The following is a 22,763-nucleotide window of genomic DNA, read 5'->3' on the forward strand; positions in this document are numbered from 1 at the left end:
ACGCCAGTGTTCATAGCATCCCTCCCAACAGCCCCCGTGCCAATGAGTGAACAAGGAAAACAGCACATTCATTCATTGCACTGGATATTCAGACTTGACAAGTGATGCACTGTGACACGGATGATCCTTAGAGACGTCATGTTGGATGAAGGAAGACAACAATGGACAGATAATATATGGTGCAACTTATAGAAGACGCCTAGGATTAAGTTAATGGTCAGAATGCAGAAAAAATGCCTGGTCAGGGGAAGGGATGGGGAATCACTAATTAGCGTGCTGTTTCAGTCTGAGATGATGACAATGTTGTAAATATGGTAAGAGTCACACAACAATGGCAGGTTCTTCATGTCAGGAAGCTGCTCGATTTAACTCACTAGAACTCATCATACATTTTACATTATATTTCACTACAACATAAAATAGTTAAAGAAACAAGGAACTGAGTTCTTAATTAAATGTTTGAAACATATTTGGTTCACATATTGGGAAATGTTCACATATTTGAACATGCAAATAAATTTTATGACTCTCCACATAAAGATACAGAAAAAAAAACCATTTATCTGAATTGTCAATATTTATCTGAATTGTCAATATTTATCTGAATTGTCAATTTAGTCGTAAAGCCAAATCAATGCTATTATAATAATTTCTGCTATTATAATAATTTCTGCTATTATAATAATTTCTGCTATTATTATAATTTCCCCTCACTATCAGGAAAAAAGAATCCCACCCATACTCAGGGTTAAGATGTAATTATACGATGCATCATAGCCATCTTAACATTTTTATACACAGTAAATTCCTTCAGTTTAGATTACCTTCAAAAACAGAACTGAACCCACAGAAGTATACAGTATATCAAAAGGACAAGGCCAATAACACAAAATGATTTTATTTTTGTCACTGGTGACAAACATGTATCGCTGGTTTCTTAAATATTACTTATGTACTCATTAAAAATATGTTTACATCTAAAAATGTGACACAATTAGGAAGTTCTCTCTAAACATAATCTTTCCTAAATATAATTTCCTAGTTTGTTTCACACATAACTTAATCTACAAAATCAAAAATAAAACTACCAACCAACTCTGTGGTCTAGAAATACATACAAACTGTGAAATCTGAGAAAGTACTTTCTGATTTTAAAAATAATATACAATATATGCATATCACTAATCAAATGGTTCTTACAAGTTCTTACTGTCTCCCAACTTGGAAGAGATGCCTGTAATAGACCTTTCAATTTACTTAGTAAAGATGCCATACATGTAAAAAGTCAAAACAATCACAATCAAGATTTTGTCTGTAGAGATCAGGTCTCACTTTGTTGCCTAAGCAGCGTACGCTGGCCTGCGAGTCACCGTTCCTCGGCCTCAGCCTCTGACAGCAGGGACTACTGACCAGCAGACGAGATGAGTCTCAGAGCAGAGGAAACAGCTACTTCATTACTAAGTGGCTTAAAACCACCTTGGCTTCTCTGAAATAAAAAAGGGTTGGCATGGAATCAAACTTAAAATTTAAGAATCAAGACAGGCGGTGGTGGCGCATGCCTTTACTCCCAGCACTTGGGAGGCAGAGGCAGGTGGATTTCTGAGTTCAAGGCCAGCCTGGTCTACAGAATGAGTTCCAGGACAGCCAGGGCTACACAGAGAAACCCTGTCTTGAAAAACAAAACAAAACAAAACAAAAACAATTTAAGAATCAAAAAATTCAGATTAAATACACACTGAGCTCATGAAAATATCCCACTGAGATTCTGTAACAGGGGCAGAAGCAACTCCATCCAGCTTTTCAAATTTATCTTTGACCATCATTTTAATGAGTTAAAAGCTTTAATGGTAAAAATTACAAACATTTTCTGCAAATAATACTGGTACATATTTCATTAGTTTTTGTTGAACAACTGGAAATCCTACTTCTTTAGAAAACATGAATTAATCTGTTGAAATACACCACCTATGTACTGACTTAATAGCCACTCAAGATTCGCTAGTAAGCTTATTGTTTTTATGCAATAACATTAAAAAGGAATTTTGTATGTTTGCTGTTTTCACTTCATACATTATTTTGTGGACCTTTATGTGGTTATAAGATTTACAGAGAAATGCATTTCAGCTGTTCTTATTAGATTTTAATGGTTCAAACTACAAATAATGCTAAGTCAAGCCCTGGCATTCCTTTTTAAAAATCCAAGTTTCTAAAAGTTCTAAGTTTTCGGCAATATAAAAATGATCTTCTTTACACCTTTAACTGCCAAAAACTGGGTAAAAAACAAAATATTCTGTTAAGGAGATGATTTGAGATGTTTTGGATCCTATTTTTAAAAACAAGATGTGAAACAGAAAACTTCACAAACAGCAGCTCAAATTCCATTAACTTACAGCTCAATGGAACACACAGCCAGTTTTTATGCTTAAACAATTCAAAATTAAGGTTTATATTGGTAATGTCAACAAGTCATAACTACTACACATCACCTCTGATACAACCCACTAACTTCAAACAGGCTCAGCAGCTGTGCATGTCGGGTAGATGCTGTTTAGAAACTCACAGCTAGCAGAGCTATAAATATACATAAATAAGTGTGGCAACACTCTGGAGTTGGGGCCATTACAACAAGACGTGATGTAAACACACGTGCTGATTCTCGCTCAAGCCACTTCCCACTGACATGCTCAGCCATGGTTTTATAATTCTTTGTAAAAGAAAACATTTTCTACTCAGCATGCAGCATTGTCATTTTATATCTTGACTATGATGGAATCTTCAAATTTTCTTGCTAAGCTTGACATATCTCATCAGGAATTCTCTGGAAGTCAGCTTGTGTTTTCAGCAGCCTAGACAAAACAAGAGAGCAAGATCCATTATTTTAAGAAACCATAGTTAAGACAACCATGGAGGTAAATCTACCTATACCATATTTAACAAACAGCTAGTTATTCCACATCACAACTCAATTGGTTTTACTGGAAAAATACAATGATTTTTATTTTTTGTTGTATTATCAGATATTTTAAATTTACTGCCAGATTATAAAAAGAAGGAGTCATTTATATAATAGAGATCATGTAAAATGTACTACTTCTTTAAGAGTTAACACATAACTTGTTTTCCAAGGTCTTCATTAGTTTTTTTTTACTATAGTGTAAAGACAGAATTAATAATGAGAAAGACCTAGTAAGCTACAAATAAAGAATACCAGCAAACAGGGAAGATATTTGTAATTTTTCTTCTTTTTATTTCTTTTTTATTTTTGCTAAAAGGTATTTATGGTATTTTACTTAAAAACAGAAATAATTTTATTGTAATGAACTCAGAAATAGAGAAATCACGCTTGAACTCGCAGTCCCAAGCTGCACATAGTTCACTGACACAGCCAGCCATGCAGCTTCATTCAGTGCTTTACCTTCAGTACCAATTACATTTTATGTTCTGATGCAGACGCACAGACGGAGCGGAGACAGCATGACAGTTAAAACTAGAGAAACAATGAGCTCTGTATTTTCAGGACTCGCTGACATCACCCAGGATCACCCTTCTTGGTCTCTTTTCTGAATGGTATGCAGTATCCTTTACACCTGTCTACACACGTATGTATTACAGAGTAGGATTTGCATGAGTGAGAATGTGCAGTGTGTTTTCTTCCCCAGACTGGGTGACCTCACCTCCCAGGTTTGTCTGATTCACAAATAAAATAAAATAAAATAAAATAAAATAAAATAAAATAAAAAAAATAGAGATGATATGTAGTCTAGGACTTGAAAGAATAAACATCTATCTACCAGTAAGCCCAGCAGAGCTAGAGCTAACCTTGAACTCCATGGGGAAGAAGTCCTGCTTCAAAAAAAAAAAAAAAAAAAAAAGGAACAAAACATAGACTTAATATAATTTCTTAGATGATCAATTTTATCTTAGAAACACATGCTCGATTTTTAATGTACTTCTATTTTTATTTCCTAGTTAAAATGTTCTTTTTAGCTAGTTCAGGAAAATACAATAAAATATTGGGGAAATGATAAATAATTCAAAGAAGCAGCCTAACCGTTTCCTTTGCAGGCAGCAGAACTGACCTTGCTTGCCTTAGACTCATCTGCTCACAACCAGTCTGAATTAGCTTTTTCCTCCTCCAGACTTACTGCCCAAGAGTAAGAACACAGTTTGAAAACTGTTGCCAGTTGTCATGGTTTGAATATGCTTAGCCAAGGGAGTGGCACTATATGGAGGTGTGGCCTTGTTGGAGTAGGTGAGTCACTGTGGGCATAGGCTTTAAGACCCTTATCCTAGCTGCCTGGAAGTCAGTCTTCCACTAGCAGCCTTTAGATCTCTCAGCTCTGCCTGTACCATGCCTGAACCTGGTAAGCTAGCCCCAAATACATGTTGTCCTTATAAGCCTTGCCTTGGTCGTGGTGTCTGTTCCCAACAACCACTCACTAAGGTCTGGTGGCACTCTGAAGACAGAGGCAGGCTGATCTCCATCAGTCTGATTGAGGCCAGCTTTGGATACCCATTGAAATTCTGTCTCAAAAAAGAAACCATTTAAAAAGCTGGCTCACACATTCTTTGTCAGTCGGTGCAAATTAAAACTCCAGTCTACCACTTACTGTCAGTAGCTGGACTGCATTGCCATCAGCTTCAGATTGCTGAGCAGCACCTTGCTGTTACTGTATGACTGGAGGAAGTGATGCCCGCACGGTCTGAGCCTATGGTCTCTCTAGTACAAGGAAGGGTTCACTTCACTGCTTCCTACTAACTTTGCAGTTTTCATCCTGCTGTGAAAGCTATAAACTGAGTTTTTAAAAAGATGACAAAGAAAGCAAGTGAATTTTTAAAAAGGCTGGGCGAACCCCATGAACTGCATTCACTCTTAGGGTTCTCAGAAGTGCAATTTACACAAAGAGGTCCCAAACATGCTCCTTAATGAGAGATGGCTGACCACTGACGAACATGAAGCAGAGGCAAATCATGTGCTGCTGGTGAAATATAAATCAAGACAACTACTCTGGGAAAGAAAGCGCGGCACTGTAATGATCATTAACACACAACCAACAGCCCAGCATTTTATGCCTGGGTACATACCTAGAACAACTGCACATATATAAGCATGAAGAGCTATGAACTACAATAATGCTAAATAAGGCTCAGAGTAGCACAACTCAGTATCTACTCAGCACAGAAAGGGTAAATTGTTGTATATTTGTGGAAGGAAATCTATTTGCATGAAAGGAACACATTACAGTGGCATTCAACATAAATGAAGACGATAGATGTAACAGAAAAGGGGGAAAAACCCAGTGGAAAAAGAAGATTGTATTTAAACAAAGCATAAACTTTTCTAAAGTTAAAGTAATTTCAGACTCCTAGTTCAGTCAGTGAGACTGGTGAATGTCTACTTTAGAACTCAGGATGCTGGAGGGGAAAGCTAGGGTGCTGAGAACAGTGACTATGGAGGGAAGAGAGGTCTCTAAAGTGCTAGTAGTGATAACTGTGGTTCCGTAATTCTCTGTGCAGTGCACAAGTGTCTGCAATCAGCACCAGGTGCCTTCCACAGTCACCTTCCACCTTAGCTTGACCAGGTCTTAAGTCGATTGATTGGTCTGCACTAACTGGCCAGCAGGACCCAGGAACCCTATCTCTACCCTGGCACCCCAGCTCTAGGAAACACATCCCTGAACCCAGACTCCTATTGAACGCTGGGGATCAAAACCATGTTTGTATCTCAAAGGCTTCACTGAGCCATTGTCCCATGTAACCTCCCGCACAAGCCTGAAGCAGGCTGAGCCAGACCTTGACTTTGCTTACCACTAAGGAGATCACCTAGGGTGGAGCCTGCCTCCCTGATTGTTCTATTGTTCTGCCATTGCTGCCGCTGCTGCCTGCTGGGAGTCCGCCTAGCTGTTTCCGAGTCTACATCTGATGCTACACATGGTCACCTGCAGCTGGGCTCCAAGGATGATTTGGTGGGAATGGGCTTCCCCCTCCTTTATAAAGTGTGTCTGCCATTAAAAATTTGAGTCTTGATCAGAATACTGTCTTGGCTCCATTTCTCTCTTCCACCTAGATTCCTTTTCTTTCAGCTCCAGGCTGCCTCCCAGGCTCAAACCCAGACATGAGAGCTGCAGGCCGGCCCCCACAGTCCCAGCCCTTTTTGTACCATTAAATCAATATTTACTCTAAGTACATTTTGTCTACCCTTTGTATTAGGTTTAAAAACTCAGAGATTAAAAAGAAGAAAATAAAAAACCCTTGGGTTGTTTGAAAAACAATTTACATATTTCATATAGTACCATTTTCTCAGAAGAAAAGGGAAGCCATTTTGCTGTTGGACAAGTTTAACTGTAATCACTTACAATTTCAATAGTCACAGTTAATGAGATACCTCACCACCATACAGACTTCTCTCCTATTGTCTTCACACGGTGTTCTTTCTGTTTATCTGTATTCAAATTTCCCTTATCTAATTATGACACCAATTGCTGGATTAGAAGCCACCGTAATTCAGTATGAGCTCATTGTAATCTGTGACAAATACATAAATACTATTTTCAAATATGGTTAGACTCAATTGGTACCAGGGATCAGAACTTGAACCCAACATTTGGCAGGAAGCACGATTCTAGTCAACACAGAAAAATTCTAAAAATAGTAGGAAATTTCTAAGAAATGATATCAAGGTTTATCAATAATTTCTGTGGTCTGAACATTTAGCTTCTGGTCTTGAGACTTTCACCTGATAGCATCAGAAGTTTGCACAACCTGGTTTAGTTAAGATTTTTCATATAACTTGCTAGTTACTTCTAGATGTAGTATTTCTATTTATCACAAACTAACATGCAACCCTAACCTTTAGTGCCTCAGTACCCTTGCGAAGCTCCTTAATAACAGACGATAAGGCTTCTGGGTTGATTCCTTGTTCACAAAGCCGTACACAAATAGACAGCGTTTCCATATCTAAGCCGGTATTCAAAATTCTTGAAATCTCAAGCAGAACTGAAAAAGATATAGACATAATTTTTAAAAGCATAGACACCTAAAAATAAAAATGCATGTGGCACTTCTTTTTTTTAAAGGACTGTACAGGTTTTATTTAGGCATACTTATGTATATACACATGCATGCAATAACAACTATTATACTTACGTATGTACATATGCATGCAATAACAACTAGAAAAGAACGAGAGACCATGAGTTTGGAGGACAGCAAGGAGGGTACACGCCTATGGGGAATATTTGGAAGGAAGAAAGCAAGAGAGAATATAGTAACCAAATTATAATATGAACAGTTATAAAGAGAAGTTAAAGAATTTGTGGAAAACACTTTAGCATGATAACTATAACTTGAAATTCAAGACTTTCACTCATCCTTTAAAAATATCCTTCACTAGATTATTTTTTCCCATACTATATCCTGGTTCCGGTTTCCCCTCCCGCTACTCCTTCCAGATCCTCCCTCCTCTTTCTATGAGCCTTAGAAACAAACAGAAGGAGAAGAGCTCGGGAAAGGAACGAGGAGCCAGAGACCCACTCTGGATTGGATATTCAGAAATCCCACTTAAAAACAAACCAACAAAAACCCACTAAACTGGAAGCCAGAATCTACACAGGCCAGGGGCAGATCCAGGCAGCCCTGTGCCTGCTGCTTCATCTCTGAGTTCAGATCAGTTGTGGTCGTTTGGATTTAGGGGCCTTGTTTTCTTAGTGTCTTCTTCAGCAGGGCTCCCTGAGCTCTAAGGGGGATTTGATAGAGATATCGCATTTGGGTCTGAGATTTCCAAGGGCTCTAACTGCACAATGTCTGGCTGTGGGTCTCTGTAGTTTCTCTCACTTCCTGCAAGAGGAAGCTTCTCTGATGATGGCTGAGTAAGGCACTGATCTATAAAGGAGCCAGCACCTTAGAATTCAGAAGCCAGCATGTGCTTCTCTGGCTCTTTTTTTAAAAAAAAAAAACGCTTACTGACTGACTGATGCATGTGTGTGTGTGTGTGTGGGGGGGGGTGTTCCCCTAGGCCGCAGTGCACAAGCAGAGGTCTGAGAACCACTTTCAGTTCACTCCTTGCACCATGTAGGTCCTAGGGAACTAATCTAGGTTGTCGGGCTTGCTGGCATGGCACCTTTACCTAATAAACCATCTTGCCAGCCTTGTGCCTCAATCTTAAAAAATAGCTGCCTAACACACCTTTTCATGGGAATGCCAACTTCTTAACCTGTGCTCTGCCTTCAGCTGCTCTTGCCATACTGCCGAGGTAACTGTGATACATCTATATATCTACATGCTATGAGAAATCCTCAGCAACATAGGCACAAAAAGCTTTAGAACCTTTCAGAATAATTTGACATAACTGCATCTGTTGGCTTTATTAATAAAAGCGTGTATAATTTAACTTCACTTTTAAACTTTTTATATTTATTTTATGTACATGAGTGTTTTACCTATAGGTACGTACGAGCACCGCATGTGACCCTACCTTCATTTTCTCCAGCACTGCATTTCTTGGTAATTCATTAGAATATCTGTCTTTGACATGAAAAGCAACAGCAGAACCTCTCTACCCAAGCACTTTGCCAGGAATCCCTTTCCTTACAGGACATACACACAGCAGTCACAGTAACTTTGTTAACGGATGGCTGTTCCCAACAGTGTGCATAGAATTCATGCCAACTGATAACATAGCGTCTATTGCATTATGCTTGCATTACGCTTAGGACATAATTTCCCATGCAGAGTGAATGTATCACTATTCTTGTCCAGCACTTGAGAGTTGATTTCTGACTTCCATAAACATTTAAATATTCAATTCCTGTAGTGTAGGTAGAAGAAAAGACCCTTTTCCCAGAAATAAGCCAGTTACCACAATATTATTTACTGGATGATATACCCTTTTATCACTAAACTGCAACTGCTACCTTTACTACATGAATGTTCTCAGAGATCTATATAGCACATTTGTATCATACCTGTATCATTAATTACTAATTTTATACTGCACAGAGTTAAATATTCTATTAAATATTCACTTTCAAGTATATAAGCCTTTTTATTCTCTGGGTAAAGTCAGACATTTTCATGAATTTCCAAAACAAATGTTCTGGGATTCCTGCTTCGGTTGCAGGGAACTGTGGATTATTTTGGGAAAACAGACACGTTAACAATATTTAGTTGTTCACCAATTTAACCCTAAGTACTGAAAACTGTAGTATTCATGTGAGCATCCAACTTTTCCTACTTCTCATGTCTCAAAGTTCAGCATGAGACTTAAAAATATATTTTCCATGTCAGTATTAAAAGTTTTTAATATGGAATACAGTATTGCCTGTGCCTTTTTTTCCATTAATGGTTTGCATTTTTCTCATCACAACTCATATTTTCCTGTTTTATATACCTAGTGATTATAAGCCAAATATTGTAAATTTTACTTGAAAGGACATTGTCTTAGTCAGGGTTTCTATTCCTGCACAAACATCATGACCAAGAAGCAGTTGGGGAGGAAAGGGTTTATTCAGCTTACACTTCCACACTGCTGTTCATCACCAAGGAAGTCAGGACTGGAACTCAGGCAGGTCAGGAAGCAGGAGCTGATGCAGAGGCCATGGAGGGATGTTTCTTACTGGCTTGCTTCCCCTGGCTTGCTCAGCCTTCTCTCTTACAGAACCCAAGACTGCCAGCCCAGAGATGGTCCCACCCACAAGGGGCCTTTCCCCCTTGATCACTAATTGAGAAAATGCCTTATAGCTGGATCTCATGGAGGCATTTCCCCAACTGAAGCTCCTTTCTCTGTGATAACCCCAGCCTGTGTCAAGTTGACACATAAAACCAGCCAGTACAGACATGTTTTATTTTTCTATATTATTGAGCTTATAATAAATATAGTTACACAATAACAGATTCTTTCAGGTCTAACTCTTCAAATGAGTTGGGCAGAATCAAAGCACCTTAGCCAACAACTGATGCTGCTACTAAGGTAAGAACCTCCCACAGACTCTACCCATTGCTTCACAAATTGTGTTTTCCACCCAGGCTGGTAAAATGGCATTGTCCTCCAGCCCTGTGGGAGGGAGCATGGTGTTGTATTCCTCTACTACTGTGGGTGTTTTGTGCCCCTCCCATCTGGGTCTCTGGCTGGTGACTGTGTTAACTCAGGCTCTGTGCACTGTGCTCCACTCCAGTCACTCTCTGTTCTCTTATGTTTTCAGTCTCTCTTACTCTGTGTTTCTCTCTTGCCGTCTCCTTCTCCTTTCCTGTCCTCTGCTACGGCTTCTCTGTCCTCATGGCTCTACTCCCACCTGCGCGCCTGCTTATATGTCCAACTACCCCTTCTCCAGGCCCTCACTCCTCTCCTGTCCCCCAAACAAACCCCCTTTATACCAGATCTGCTGCATGGTGTGATTTCTCAGGGGGACACTTTGGCATGGGCTCACCAGGTATCCTGCCGCCATTAGATTTCATAACCATTACGTATAACGCCTTTCTCTTTTCTCCTTTTGTACTTTGTGACATTTGGATGCAGATGGGAAGCTCTTCCTGGTCACAAGCTCCTTGACACCTCTCAATCCGACCCAAGTTCTCAGGACAAAGGTTAATAGAAGCATCTTAGCTCCCCACACAGCGGGTGCTTCTCCATCCTGGGATGGCAGATGGTGCATTTCTGCAGAGCAATGCGCTTCCTCAAAAGCCTCAAAACCCCACCGTGGTTCCCTCCTGCTCCTGTCGTATAGGGAAAACCTCTCTTCCATCGATAGAGACTTCCTTGTCTTGTTTGTGAGTGTACGGCTGGGAAAAATCATATTCCTCCCACAACATGTGCAAAGTTACATACCTGCTTGCCCTCGAAATTGAAAAGAACACTTTACAGGTGAGTCCCACTAACCTAGCAACCACTGACAGGAAAAGCTTAAAGTCACTGTTAGTAACCTGAAATGAGCAAAATGATAAGGAGAAAAAAATTTGAGCTTCAAGAAAAACTGCTATCAAAGGAAGATCCAAACTGAAAATTTCATGCTGGTTCTTTTACAATGACTTAAATGGGCTAAAACCTCACACATACTCTTACTTCGTTAAAAAAGCAAACAAACTTCTTAAATGTTTTTATACTGTGTACTTTTTACTTTACAACACGTTCTCTCACAAAAGGTTGGGATGCAAAGCCTTAGCCCTCACAGCAGGCCCACCAACTTAACCAGTTCTCTTCAGACACTACTCACAACACACACTGGTGCACCCAGCACCCCATGGACGCTCCAGAGGCAAAAAGAGAAGCTCAGGAACTTGAGGTCACTCTAGGCTACACAGGCAAGAGTCTTATCTCAGAACAACACAACCTAAAAACCACAACGGTACCCTTGTGTACATACATTTATTTTTACAAAACAATAAGCCGTGGAACATCTAAGATGAAAGAAAAAAGAAAAAAAAAAAAGACAGGCTGGAGACAGAAAAAGAACAATGTGGCAAACAATTAGGTGGGGAAAACCACTGCAAAGCGTAAGGTTATCTTTTGAGAAAGATGTTGAGGGGGTAACCTCTGGAAACCATCAAAGCCACTGCCAAAACAGACATGTAGAACCACACGTAGATGGAAACGTGTAAAATTAAGACAAAGAAAGATGCTTGCTAACGCAAAAGAAAAAGCAAATAAAACCGATCACTTGACACACACTTTACCTGGCTGTCTTATTTTAAATACCCGGAGCTACAACTTTATTTTATTGTTTACGAATAATAGTTACTTTCTAAGTGTTGGGTCCGAGAGGGACAAAGCTGCAGAACCATAGCAGAGAGAAGGGAACTCTGAGACTTATTTCTGTACCTCTGGGTGCGCTCTACCTATCAGGCAGCGGGCGCGGACACACCCACAACCGCGGTCACCCGTGTCGCCCGATCTAAGGAGTGGGAGATGGTGACGGGGAGTGGTGCTCAATCACTGGAAACAAATAACCCGTTACTGAAACGCCTGGGCCCCGGAACTGAGCTCACCGCGTGGACAAAAAGGTCCACGACCCCTTTCGCCCCGGGTCCCCAGGCCACGAGCACGCGCCAGACACGAGCAGGCGCCAGACACTTGGCGGGTCGCGTGGCCCCAGGATGGGCTCGCAGGCAGCGGTCGCGAGGCCTGGAACGCCCCGCGCGCGCCAAACTCCGCCGCAGCGGAAGACCGGAGCTCTGGGGCCGCCAGCTTCGAGGTCGCGGCGGGTCCCCTTCCCCGTCCCCTCGCAGGATACCGCCGAGGCCGACGCGGGGACCGTGGGGCCCTCTACGACGCCTCCATCCGGGGGCTCGGCGCCGGGAAGCGCAGGCCCGGTCAGACGAGAACGACGCGCACTCACCGTCCATGGTCTCCCTCACCGCGTTCAGGTTGGCCGAGGCCGCCGCGCCCGGGCCGCTACCGCTCGCCATGGAGAGGAGAGGCCCCCGCCCCGGTGGGAGAAGGCCTGACCCGGAACTGGAGCGCCCGCCGCCGCTCGGCCCCGCCCACACACCGCGCGGCGGCGCTCGCACCGCCCAGGCCACGCCCCCGCCGCCCGGGCCACGCCCCCTCGCGCCGAGCGCCGAGCGCCGACGCCGGACCGCGTTGATTTGAATTTGGAGCCTCGTTCCCTTGCGCGGAACGTAGAGCGAGGAGTTAGCGTTCGAATTCACCCGGCCGCCTCGACGCCATTGGCTGGTTCGCGGACGGCGGTGGGACGCGATTGGCCGGTGACCTCTCCCCGCCCCGCGCCCTGGTTGGCCGGAGAGCACGGAGGGAGTTAAAGAGTCGGCGCCTGGCGTGGGCATCTGCAGGGTGATGCTAGAACTTCCACGTTGCCCACGAGTGTAGGTACGTTCTCCGTGGCCCCAGGCCTGGACTCCTGCTTCGAGGTGGACCGCTCTGGTTTCCTGGCCCCAGACGTACCTGTGAGCTCGCCTAGGTGTGAAGGGGAGCAGAGAGAGAGGGCGCCTGGACACTGAATGGTCGCTGGAAGTGACGTCTCTGCTGTTTCCGAGGGAGCCCGCTCAACTTTGATCTTACAAAAGTAAATTCTTTTCTTTTCTTCTTCTTCACCCCCGCCCCCATCTCCCTTCTGGCTGTAACCCTCTTTGGAAGGAATGCAGCGTGCCTTTGGATCCCGGAGGGGGAGTGCTCTTTAGGAAAAGTAGTTTAAATCCCCACCTGGGTCCAGCCTGTCACTCACCCTGTTCAAGTGAGGACTAACGTGCCAGTAGTAAAAATTGCAGTTCTGTGTGGAATTACTTGGGTATCCGGACGGTGTTCGTACGGTTTTGTCTTGAGATGATGAATAAGGAAAACGATAAATAGAAGTCGTTTGGTTGGAAAGGCACTTATTTTTGGTGTAATCAGATTGGACCAGAGCCCACTCATAACCGGTTGGCTGCTTCATATATGCCGCATAACTTCCGTGCATGCGTTGCTTCCTCTGAAAAAGTGATAGGAGCATTGCCGTACCTTCCCCAGCTCCCAAGGCTCGGCTCCGGATCATCTGAGAAAACGTGCAGGGCTGATTCTCCTTTGTAAACCATAGAAACTTAACCCCAAGAGGATTCGATTTGGAGTGAGATGTTGAATGTATTTTGTCGGGATTAATATCTATGATATTCAGTAATTTTAATATGTGTACTTTTGATTTCTTTCTAGTTTGCTTCCTGGGCTATGGGAGATGTCAGCGAATTAAAAATGCAAATAACACCAGAAACTCCAGGAAGGATCCCTGTTTTAAATCCCTTTGAAAGTCCCAGTGATTATTCTAATCTCCATGAACAAACCCTTGCTAGTCCTTCTATCTTTAAGTCCACAAAACTACCAGTAAGTTTCTCTTGCCTAGTGTTTACAAGTGATTTTAAGTGAAAGTAACTACAAATAATTTTAAGTGTAAATACAAGAAGAAGATGGCACCTAATCTTGTAATGGTTCTTTGAGCAGACATGATCTGAGCGCTCTTATGCAGGAGGTCGACATCCAGGAACTGCCCACACCAGCACAGAAACAGCACACAGGCTTTACAAGTTAGCTGGTCACAGCTGAGCTACTCATATATACCTCAGACCAAAGACAGCAGCCAAGACCAATATGGAGACAAACATGCCACGCTCTAGTAACGAATTATGGACACAGAAATGTGAATTTCTTATTATTTTTCTGTCATAAAATAGTGATACCTTTGTTTCCTTTTGCCCAGCCATTTGAAAACGTTCAGCCCTAATAAAGCTTGTGGTTATTATAAAAGGGAGCAAAGTCCTGCACTGTTGGAAAAAAAAAAAAAAAAAACTCAGCAAAATGAGCAATTTTGAAATTGTAATGCGTAGCCGGGTGTGGTGGCACACTCCTTTAATCCCAGCACTCGGGAGGCAGAGGCAGGCGGATTTCTGAGTTCAAGGCCAGCCTGGTCTACAAAAAGTGAGTTCCAGGACAGCCAGGGCCACACAGAGAAACCCTGTCTCGAAAAACCGGAAGAAAAAAAATTGTAACGCATGTGCTATGAATAATATTAACCAGAAGGAGGGAACATAGGAAGTGTGTTCTTCAGGAAATCAGGGTTGCTTGTTTTTACTTTGCTACACTGGCAAGGCTCTTTTGATTTGTTAAGCACACTTTCCTAGAAAAGCTGTAAAGCAAGGTGCGTTGGCTGCTTTGATGTCAGCTTGACTTTAAGCTCAAGTCTCAGACTCCGTTGAGAAGATGCGCCCATTAGATTGCATTTCAGCCAAACCTGTTGGACATTTTCTTGATTAAAACTTAGTATAGGCGGGCACAGTGTATTGTGGATGGTCCCATTGACAGGCTGGTAGTCCTGGGGTCTGTAAGAAAGCAAGCTGAGCCAAGCCATTAAGTAGCACTCCTGAGGTCCTACTCAGGATGCCTCAGGTCCTCCTTCCAGGTTCCTGTCCTGTTTGAGTTCCTGCCCTGACTTCCTTCAGTGGTGACCAGTAATATGGTTTAAGCCAGATCAGCCCTTTTCTCCCAGAGTTGCTTTTGGTCGTGGTGTTTCATCACAGTCATTGCAACCCTAAGACACCAGATGGCTGTTTCTTCTGCGTTTTATGGCAGCGTAGACAGGAAAGAGTTGTGCGTGAGCCAGATGTAGTTTATATAGTCATTGTGTTAGTTTGGCCTTACGACATTCACTGATTATGATAAGACAGCTTATTTTAAAGTTGTCTAACTTCAAATTATCTTAATCCAAAGTAAATAACAGCAGCTGGGAAGATAGCTTAGTAGGTAGCATGCTTGCCATTTGCAGAGCAAGCACAAGGACATGAGTTAGAGCCTCAGGACCCATCTCACAAAGCCAGGAGTGATGGATGGTTGTCCTCCTAGTGTAGGGGAGGTAATTACAGCCCCATCCTTGGGGCTCCTTGCCCAGCCAGCCTAGATTACAAATTGGATCAATGCCAATGAAGACCATATCTCAAAAAACCAAGAGGGATAATACCCGAGATTGGCCTCCAACCTCCTAGTATGCGTGTGTGCAGATGCACACGCGCGTGTGCACACACACACACACACACACACATCCTCACAAACATGAACATAGATATGCCCACAGTAATAAAAGAATGCTTTCAGTTAAATTGGGTTGGTTTGGTTTTGGTTTGGGGTCTGGTTTGGTTGGGTTTGGTTTTTCCAGACAAGGTTTCTTTGTGTGGCTTTGGCTGTCCTGGAACAAGCTCTCCGGACCAGGCTGGCCAGAAACTCACAAGAGATTGACCTGTCTCTGCCCCTGCCCCTGCTTCTGCAGTGCTGGGAGTAAAGGTGTGTGCCACCACTTGGCATCAGTTAAATTGTGATTAGACTTCAAAGCCAGAAATTATAACATCCTGCCCACCTCCCTCTGAGGATATTTGTAGTTACAGTTTTAGATTTGAGTAAGGTTTGGGACCAGCTGAATAGTTGCATATGGAGAAGCCCTAGATGGTATTAAATATTTTGAGGACAGTTATTTCAGGAGCTGTTGGAGCTACTTGTGTAGTTGAGATTTCATTCTCAATGGCGATTAATGTCTTCTACCTTTGATAAATTAACCACGGGCACCGTTTCTCCCTCATGCATGCTAATCTTATTTCTATAGCTTTGTTGCTCTGGTTTTTAGAGTATTATGCTATTTTTTAAATTGTCTAGAAGATACTGGTGTTTTAAGAGAGAGTGTGCAGCAGGTTGACTTAGTGGGACTTGGTTACATTTGCCATTTAATTTACAGTAATTGAACTCAGAAAATATAAGCCACAAAAGATTTTTATGTTCTAGCCATCTACGGTTTTGAAGGTAATATTGGGTATCATTTTGATGAACTATTTTAGTTTGATCTTATATGTATATTTATTTTATTAAGACTCCAGGGAAATTTAGGTGGTCTATTGATCAGCTGGCCATAATAAACCCTGTAGAGATCGATCCAGAGGAGATCCATCGGCAGGCTTCCTACCTAAGGCTTTCTCGGTAAGTTTGCCTTTCTCCTACTTGAGTATAGTAGCAGACTCTTATGTAAAGAAAAATACGAACTTCTAAAAGCCTGTTATTTATGTGTGTACATATATCAACAAAGAAAAAAATGTGAATTTTTTTTGCCTTTTTCAGTTTAAAGCATTATATATCTGGAACGATCCCTTGACGTAGAATTGCAGTCTGTATAGGAATCCATTTCTTGCACAACTGACACATGTGCACACATGCCACGCCCCCTTCCCCCCCAATTCTCCCACACACACACTCAAACCACGGCTGCCTTCCTAGCGCTTGGTTAGCTAGGGAAGCACATTTGTAACTTTCTCTATAGTTGTCTTTCTGATGTTTGGGTTGGTGACTAAGAATAAAACAAGATACGTTTCCATTGCTGCCTGACCAGGGAAAGCTAAAACCTAACAGCTCACTGAATGCAGCCGCATTTGTTGGCAGTAGAGAGCTCTGAGCATCATTCATCTTTAACACAGGTCATCAAGGAATCGCAATTCCTTTTAATAGATCTGTGAGTGTGCACACACAGTATCTGTGAGCGAGAGAACACATGCCATGGAGCGCAGAGGGCAGCGTTTAATAGTTGGGTCTCTCATTCCACCTTGGAGTCCAGAGGCTGATTTCAGGCAGAGAGCTGTGCATGACAAGTGCCTTACCTGCTGAGCCGTTCCGTGGGCCCGCAAATTCTCTTCCCTTTAATTCTGCATGCCACCTGGGTAGTCTGTACTTCTTTGTTGATGTGTTAGGTTTTTTTCAAACACCAGTGTGCCTCCAGCTTGTGCTGTTCAGTGATGTTCAATGTAGTGAGAGCATGCACTTTGCCAGTGGGCCAGAGCTAGGTTTTTAATTAACAAATTGCTAGGAAGCAATACTTAGAGTTTAAAGAGCCTTCCTTTTACAGTCTGACTTTTTTTCTCTTTTCTTTTATTGCAAGTAGATTTTTTTTCTTCACATAATATATCTTGATTATGGTTTCTCCTCCTTCTGTTCTTCCTAGTTCCTCCCCACCTCCCCTTCCATCTGGATCCCACTCCCTTTCCATTCTCTTTAGAAAATAAACAGGCTTCTAAGGGATGCTAATATGATATAATTAACATAATATAATATAACAGGTAAAACAAAACCTATACATTGGGGTTGGACAAAGCAAACAGAAGGAACAGAGCACAAGAGAAAACATAAGAATCAGACCCACTCCGCCCAGACTGGAAGCCATAATCTGTACACATAGGAGCTGGTGCAGACTCACGCAGGCCGTGCATGCTGCGGCATCCGTGAGTTCAGATGAGTGGTGCTCACGTTGGTGTGGAGGGCCGGGTCTCCACGGTACCCTCCACCACCTCTTGCTCTTACACTCTTTTTGCCTCCTCTTCTGCAGTGTTCCCTGAGCCCTGAGAAAGGGATGTGATGGAGACATCCCATTTATGCTGAATGGTCCAATTTGTCTGCACAGTGTCTGGCGATGGGTATTTGTTCTCATCTACTTCAGGAAGAAGCTTCTTTGATAATGGCTGAGCAATGCTTATAGTCTTTTTTTTTTAATATTTGAAAAAGAATCAAATACATGGCTTTTCAGTATTTAATTTTCTGTCATAAGATAGGTCTATTGATAGTCCAAAGCAATTGGATCTTTTCTTCTTTGGCTTTAGAATTAACTCATAGAAAGATGCATCTGTTGAGATGTCCTTCCGAACGCTTGCCTGCTTTTCTACTCCATTTCTCTCTGCTTGGTGTCCTGATGACCATTCACCCATAATCAATACTCACCTGAAGTCTTAGACAAAAGGGAATGGGATGAAAAGGGTAAAGCTCGAAGGATTTTACATCTTAAGTGGTACCTTCCATAGGGAAGATAAAAATAAGTCAGATGAGTAAGGATTTTTATCTCCTCCCCGCCAAATATATACTCTGTTTTCTGCCTCTTCAGTATGTTGAATTCAGACAACTACAATGTCATCCATGGAGATAAATTCCTGAGCTCTGAGGCACTACACATTCCTCCTGCCCTGAAAAGCTAACTGGACAAGTAGCGCACAGTTGCAATATATTTTACAAAAATAGGGGTGTGTTGTCTGGCTGAGTTTAGAAGGAGAATTTTTGTGTATTCGAGGAGGTGTATTTGTTGTTATAGAAGGAAAGCAGGAATCTATTCTAATGTTAATTTACTGATGTAGTTCATTGAGTGCTTGTACTTCTACCAAAAGAAGTGAACTCACTCCCCTCTGACTGTCAGTTTATGCGTGGAAACCAACAGCAAGCCTCTTCCTAACTCAGGGCCCCAGCCCTTCCCTTGGTATGTGGAGCGCACGCAGCTGTATCAGAATAAAGGAAAACACGAGGAGTCAGAGAACTTGCCGCCTGCGTGCGTATGTGTGTGCAGTAGTGTGCTAGACATGGTACTTTGCCCTATCTGCCACCGTAGAGTTATCAGTTCCAGCAGTCACCTCGTTCCAATAATTAGCTGAATATTTCAGACCTGAGCCCCTCTGGTGAAATTGCAGAAGGGTTGGGCTCAAGCTAGATTAATGCGTACACAGTTACGTTGATATGGTTATCATATGGCCGCGGTAGTGGACGCAGCTGAGTTGTTAGACTCAGGGTCTGTCGCCCATGCTAGGACGCGCGGAGCAGCGTAGTTTGTTTTGTCATAATTCCTTGACATAACCTTATTTTCTGAAATGCACACACCCTCCTAGAGGCTTCCTTTTTATTTTCCTTTCCTTTCCTTTAAAGCTGGAACAGCTATGTACATGAACAGTTACTGAGGAAAATCATTTGGAATTATTTTTTCAATTTTATTTACCAATTTATGGATGGACTGCAGCCATTCTTTGCTGGCATAAGATAAAGAATGGTCTCACAAGGCCAGTTGCCACATCCCTGGCAGTGGTGCCTTGTGCTTGGGACCCGACATTTTATACTAAAGTTTATAGCAGAAAAATTTGTGTTGTAATTCTGTATTTCATTAGAACAAAAAAGGATTTACGTGGACAAAATTTTATATTGTTAGTATATTTTAGAATTAATATTTTTGCTTATCTATTCAAAGCAGTAGGTTCTTAATTTCTTTTTAGAATTATGTTTATCCTAAAATTACCACTATAAAGAAATCGCTGTAAATGAAAAGAAGAGAATTTGGACAGTTGTTAGTTTTCTATCAAATGAAATACTTCATTTCTGTTGCTTAAAAGCACTTTATTTAAATTATGTTATTGGTAGAAACTCGGGTATATCAGTGAAAGCCTTTTAAAAGGACGTTTTCTTCCATTCAGAGTTTGACTAAGAGGGAAGTAAGCATGACAGCTAATGTGAATTTCAGAATACCTCCATGAACTAAATGCTCTTTAATGTTCAATAAGTTGAAATAATGGCCTGGTTATTTTTCTTCTTTATCTCTGTATAGAATAGATAAAGATGTGGAAGACAAAAGACAAAAAGCCATTGAAGAGGTAACTGAACACTGTTATGATCATTAAGCCAGCCAACAATGAATTTTGTATGTGTGCCCTCTCCTTTAGGAAGACTTGAAATCCTTTACTGTCACAACTCCTCTGTGGTCCACAGTGCTCCCCTCTGGTCCCTTGTGCCCCCCTCCCCATTTGTTCCTCCACCACTCCGAGCTCTTTAGTTTTCAGCTGGCTCAATAGTTCCCGTAGTGCTCGTGGAGGTCACTGGCTTCCCTGCCTAGGTTAGTGTGGTTTGGGGCTATTCTCTGCTCATGAGTCGGCTCATGCCTAAGGCCTGACAGGGTTTGTCTGCCCTGGGCGTTCAGAAGCCCGAGGAGCACAACTTGTGAGTCCAGTTGGAGTCATCTAAAGGAAGCTGAGAAGTTTTAGTCATCCACTGTCTAGTTTCCATACATACTAATTTTGTGTTTTGTTGTCAATTCTTAGGGATGTAGAATATAGTCATAAGATGGTTTAGTTTCCTACTGTAGTTTAAAGATGACCCAGTTCTTTCCTCAGCACGGGTTTATGTCAGAGCAGCTCCTTCTGAGCGCTCCAGCTCACCCTCTGGGCTCGACTACACATTCTTTAGCTGGACATTGGCTCATCTGTACCCCAAAAGATTTATATTGACGGCCTGTTCTGGGGTCGGGTGACTGGCTCCTCCTTGATTTTTCTAAAGTACTTTCTGTCCCTTATACTTCAGATTCCAACCTTGGTTTAGAAAATGGTCTAACGCTTATAATGCTTAATCCTGACAAACCTTGTTTCCCTTTGTTCATCTAGTTTTAAATTTCCACTGGGTTTTTTTTTTTTTTTTTTTGGCTTTTCGAGACAGGGTTTCTCTGTATAGCTCTGGCTGTCCTGGACCTCACTCTGTACAGGCTGGCCTCAAACTCAGAAATCCACCTGCCTCTGCCTCCTAAGTGCTGGGATTAAAGGCGTGCGCCACCACTGCCCAGCTCTAAATTTTCCACCGTTACTCTTTCCCAGCTAAATATCTCAAGTATAGTATTCCCACATTTTGGAAAATATCTTCTTTCTTTAGAATCATGGAAGTTGTGTCAAGGAAGGTTCACCAGGTAAAACGGGAATAAAATCAGCGGAAGTCAGACTTAGTGTATCGCATGCAGAGTATATTTTATATATGCATGTCAAAAGCAAACCTGTCAGATATAAAGAGAGAACAGAAGCTGTCTTTATCAGTCTCTGAAGGAAACTGCTGCGGCTTTTCCTGTGCAGTGGGGACTATTGTATATTTACAATACCATCCTCTAAATATGTTAGACCCGTTTATCCTCATTTCGATTTGCATCTTGATTTTATTTTATTTTTCTTGATCTTTCTTAGATTTTTTTTACAAATAATCACCCTACAGATTTTTGTATTTTAGTAAGTGCATAAATAATGCCTTGTTGATAGATGTTAAGTTGTGTTCATTATTACAGTGTGTGGTCTGTGCATGTGTTTCTTGGCAGTGGACTGGTAAGCTGGAGGCTCTGGGTTTTCAGCCCGGGTGGGCGTGGGCGGGCCTCACCTTGTTACCCCCTGAGGCCAGAGCGTTTCCACTCCTTGTCTATGCTGCTGCTGCTGCTGCTTTGCTTTTGTAACACTGATTGTTACCAAACCTCACATGTCTGTGCTCTGCTTGTTATTCTAAATGCATCCTATTTGGGTTCCAGTTAATGTTGAGTTTGTGTGTGTGTGCGACACTTCCTAAGTGCGTTCCTGTACACTGTCCTAGAGAGTTATCTCCTTCGCACGCCCTTTCGTTTCACCTGATTTCCTTATAGACTCATCAGAGCTTTAGTTAAGGAAGTTAGCTTTTGTCCCCTCTGTAACAGTGAAAAGACAATATTCTACCCTGGAAACAGAGGGAAAGGGAAAGTACTTACTGCATTAGGAACAAAAGACGCTCTCTATAGATAGAGAGAAAGAAGATGGATGGGTAAATGGATGGATTGATGGGTGATAGTTAGATAAACGCGTACATAGATAGATACAGATACAGATAGATGGGTTTTGTTCACTTGAGTCGATCAGCTTGTGTGACACAGAGGTACATGAGTACAAGCTGGCTCTCTCTTTGTAAACCTAGTACGTTTCCAGTGATTGCTGGAATATAGCCAGCTTCCAGCTCCTAAAATGATGTCACTGAATGGGCAAAGTGCGCTTGCCATTCAGTACATCACAGTGAGATAGATTCTACCACATATATGTGTATATGTATATATATATATATATATATATATATGTATGTATGTATATATATGTGTATATATATATATATATATACATGTATATATATATATATATATATATATATATATATATATATATATATGTGCCCAAGGTATAATTAACCTCAAAAACATAGATCCTGACAAATTTAAAATGTATAAGGAATACAGTTTGAATGACTGATTGAGTGTAATTTATATAACTGTAAGTTTACATACTTTTACTTACAGTATTGGCTTTAAGAGCAGTTGTCCAAGTTCCTGAGACTTTAGACTCAGTTCTTGAGAGCTAGCGCAAACTCAGTCTCACACAGCATTGCTCACATGTGCACACTTATCTCCATTACAGCACTACTCACATGTGCACACTTACCTCTATTACACCATTACTCACATGTGCACACTTATATCCATTACACCATTACTCACATGTGCACACTTATCTCCATTACGGCACTACTCACATGTGCACACTTATCTCCATTACAGCACTACTCACATGTGCACACTTACCTCCATTACACCATTACTCACATGTGTACACTTATATCCATTACAGCATTACTCACATGTGCACACTTATCTCTGTTACAGCATTGCTCACATGTGCACACTGATCTCCATTTA

General features: G+C 41.8%; 2 protein-coding genes across 5 annotated transcripts in view; one reads left to right on the plus strand and one right to left on the minus strand.

Moving 5' to 3' along the window:
• Positions 1–879: 879 nt before the first annotated feature.
• Positions 880–12,789, minus strand: Mzt1 (mitotic spindle organizing protein 1). 2 transcript variants are annotated; one of them, NM_175245.4, is made up of 3 exons: positions 12,330–12,472; positions 6,851–6,996; positions 880–2,846 (listed from the first exon to the last, which is right to left on the minus strand). In NM_175245.4, the coding sequence occupies exons 1-3, from the start codon at positions 12,397–12,399 to the stop codon at positions 2,826–2,828; spliced, it is 237 nt and encodes a 78-aa protein (NP_780454.1). In that variant the 5' UTR covers positions 12,400–12,472; the 3' UTR covers positions 880–2,825. The 2 variants fall into 2 exon arrangements, with proteins under 2 accessions (NP_780454.1, XP_030103954.1); XM_030248094.1 differs by lacking the exon at positions 6,851–6,996 and having other exon boundaries at positions 883–2,846; positions 12,330–12,789.
• The window catches only part of Bora (bora, aurora kinase A activator), a 28,164-nt gene continuing 18,113 nt past the window's right edge, over positions 12,713–22,763 (plus strand). For 2 of the 3 annotated variants that reach the window (NR_153765.1, NM_175265.5), the window contains exons 1-4: positions 12,713–13,016; positions 13,637–13,804; positions 16,329–16,435; positions 19,854–19,899. Coding sequence is in view for 1 of the 3 variants with exons in the window: in NM_175265.5 (NP_780474.1) it covers positions 13,652–13,804; positions 16,329–16,435; positions 19,854–19,899 (306 nt within the window). In the remaining 2 variants the exon portion in view is untranslated. The remainder of the gene's footprint in view (positions 13,017–13,636; positions 13,805–16,328; positions 16,436–19,853; positions 19,900–22,763) is intronic. The other variant, XM_006519688.4, reaches the window with a different exon arrangement.

The sequence above is a fragment of the Mus musculus genome, chromosome 14, assembly GCF_000001635.26.
Source record: "Mus musculus strain C57BL/6J chromosome 14, GRCm38.p6 C57BL/6J".
Classification (NCBI taxonomy): domain Eukaryota; kingdom Metazoa; phylum Chordata; class Mammalia; order Rodentia; family Muridae; genus Mus; species Mus musculus.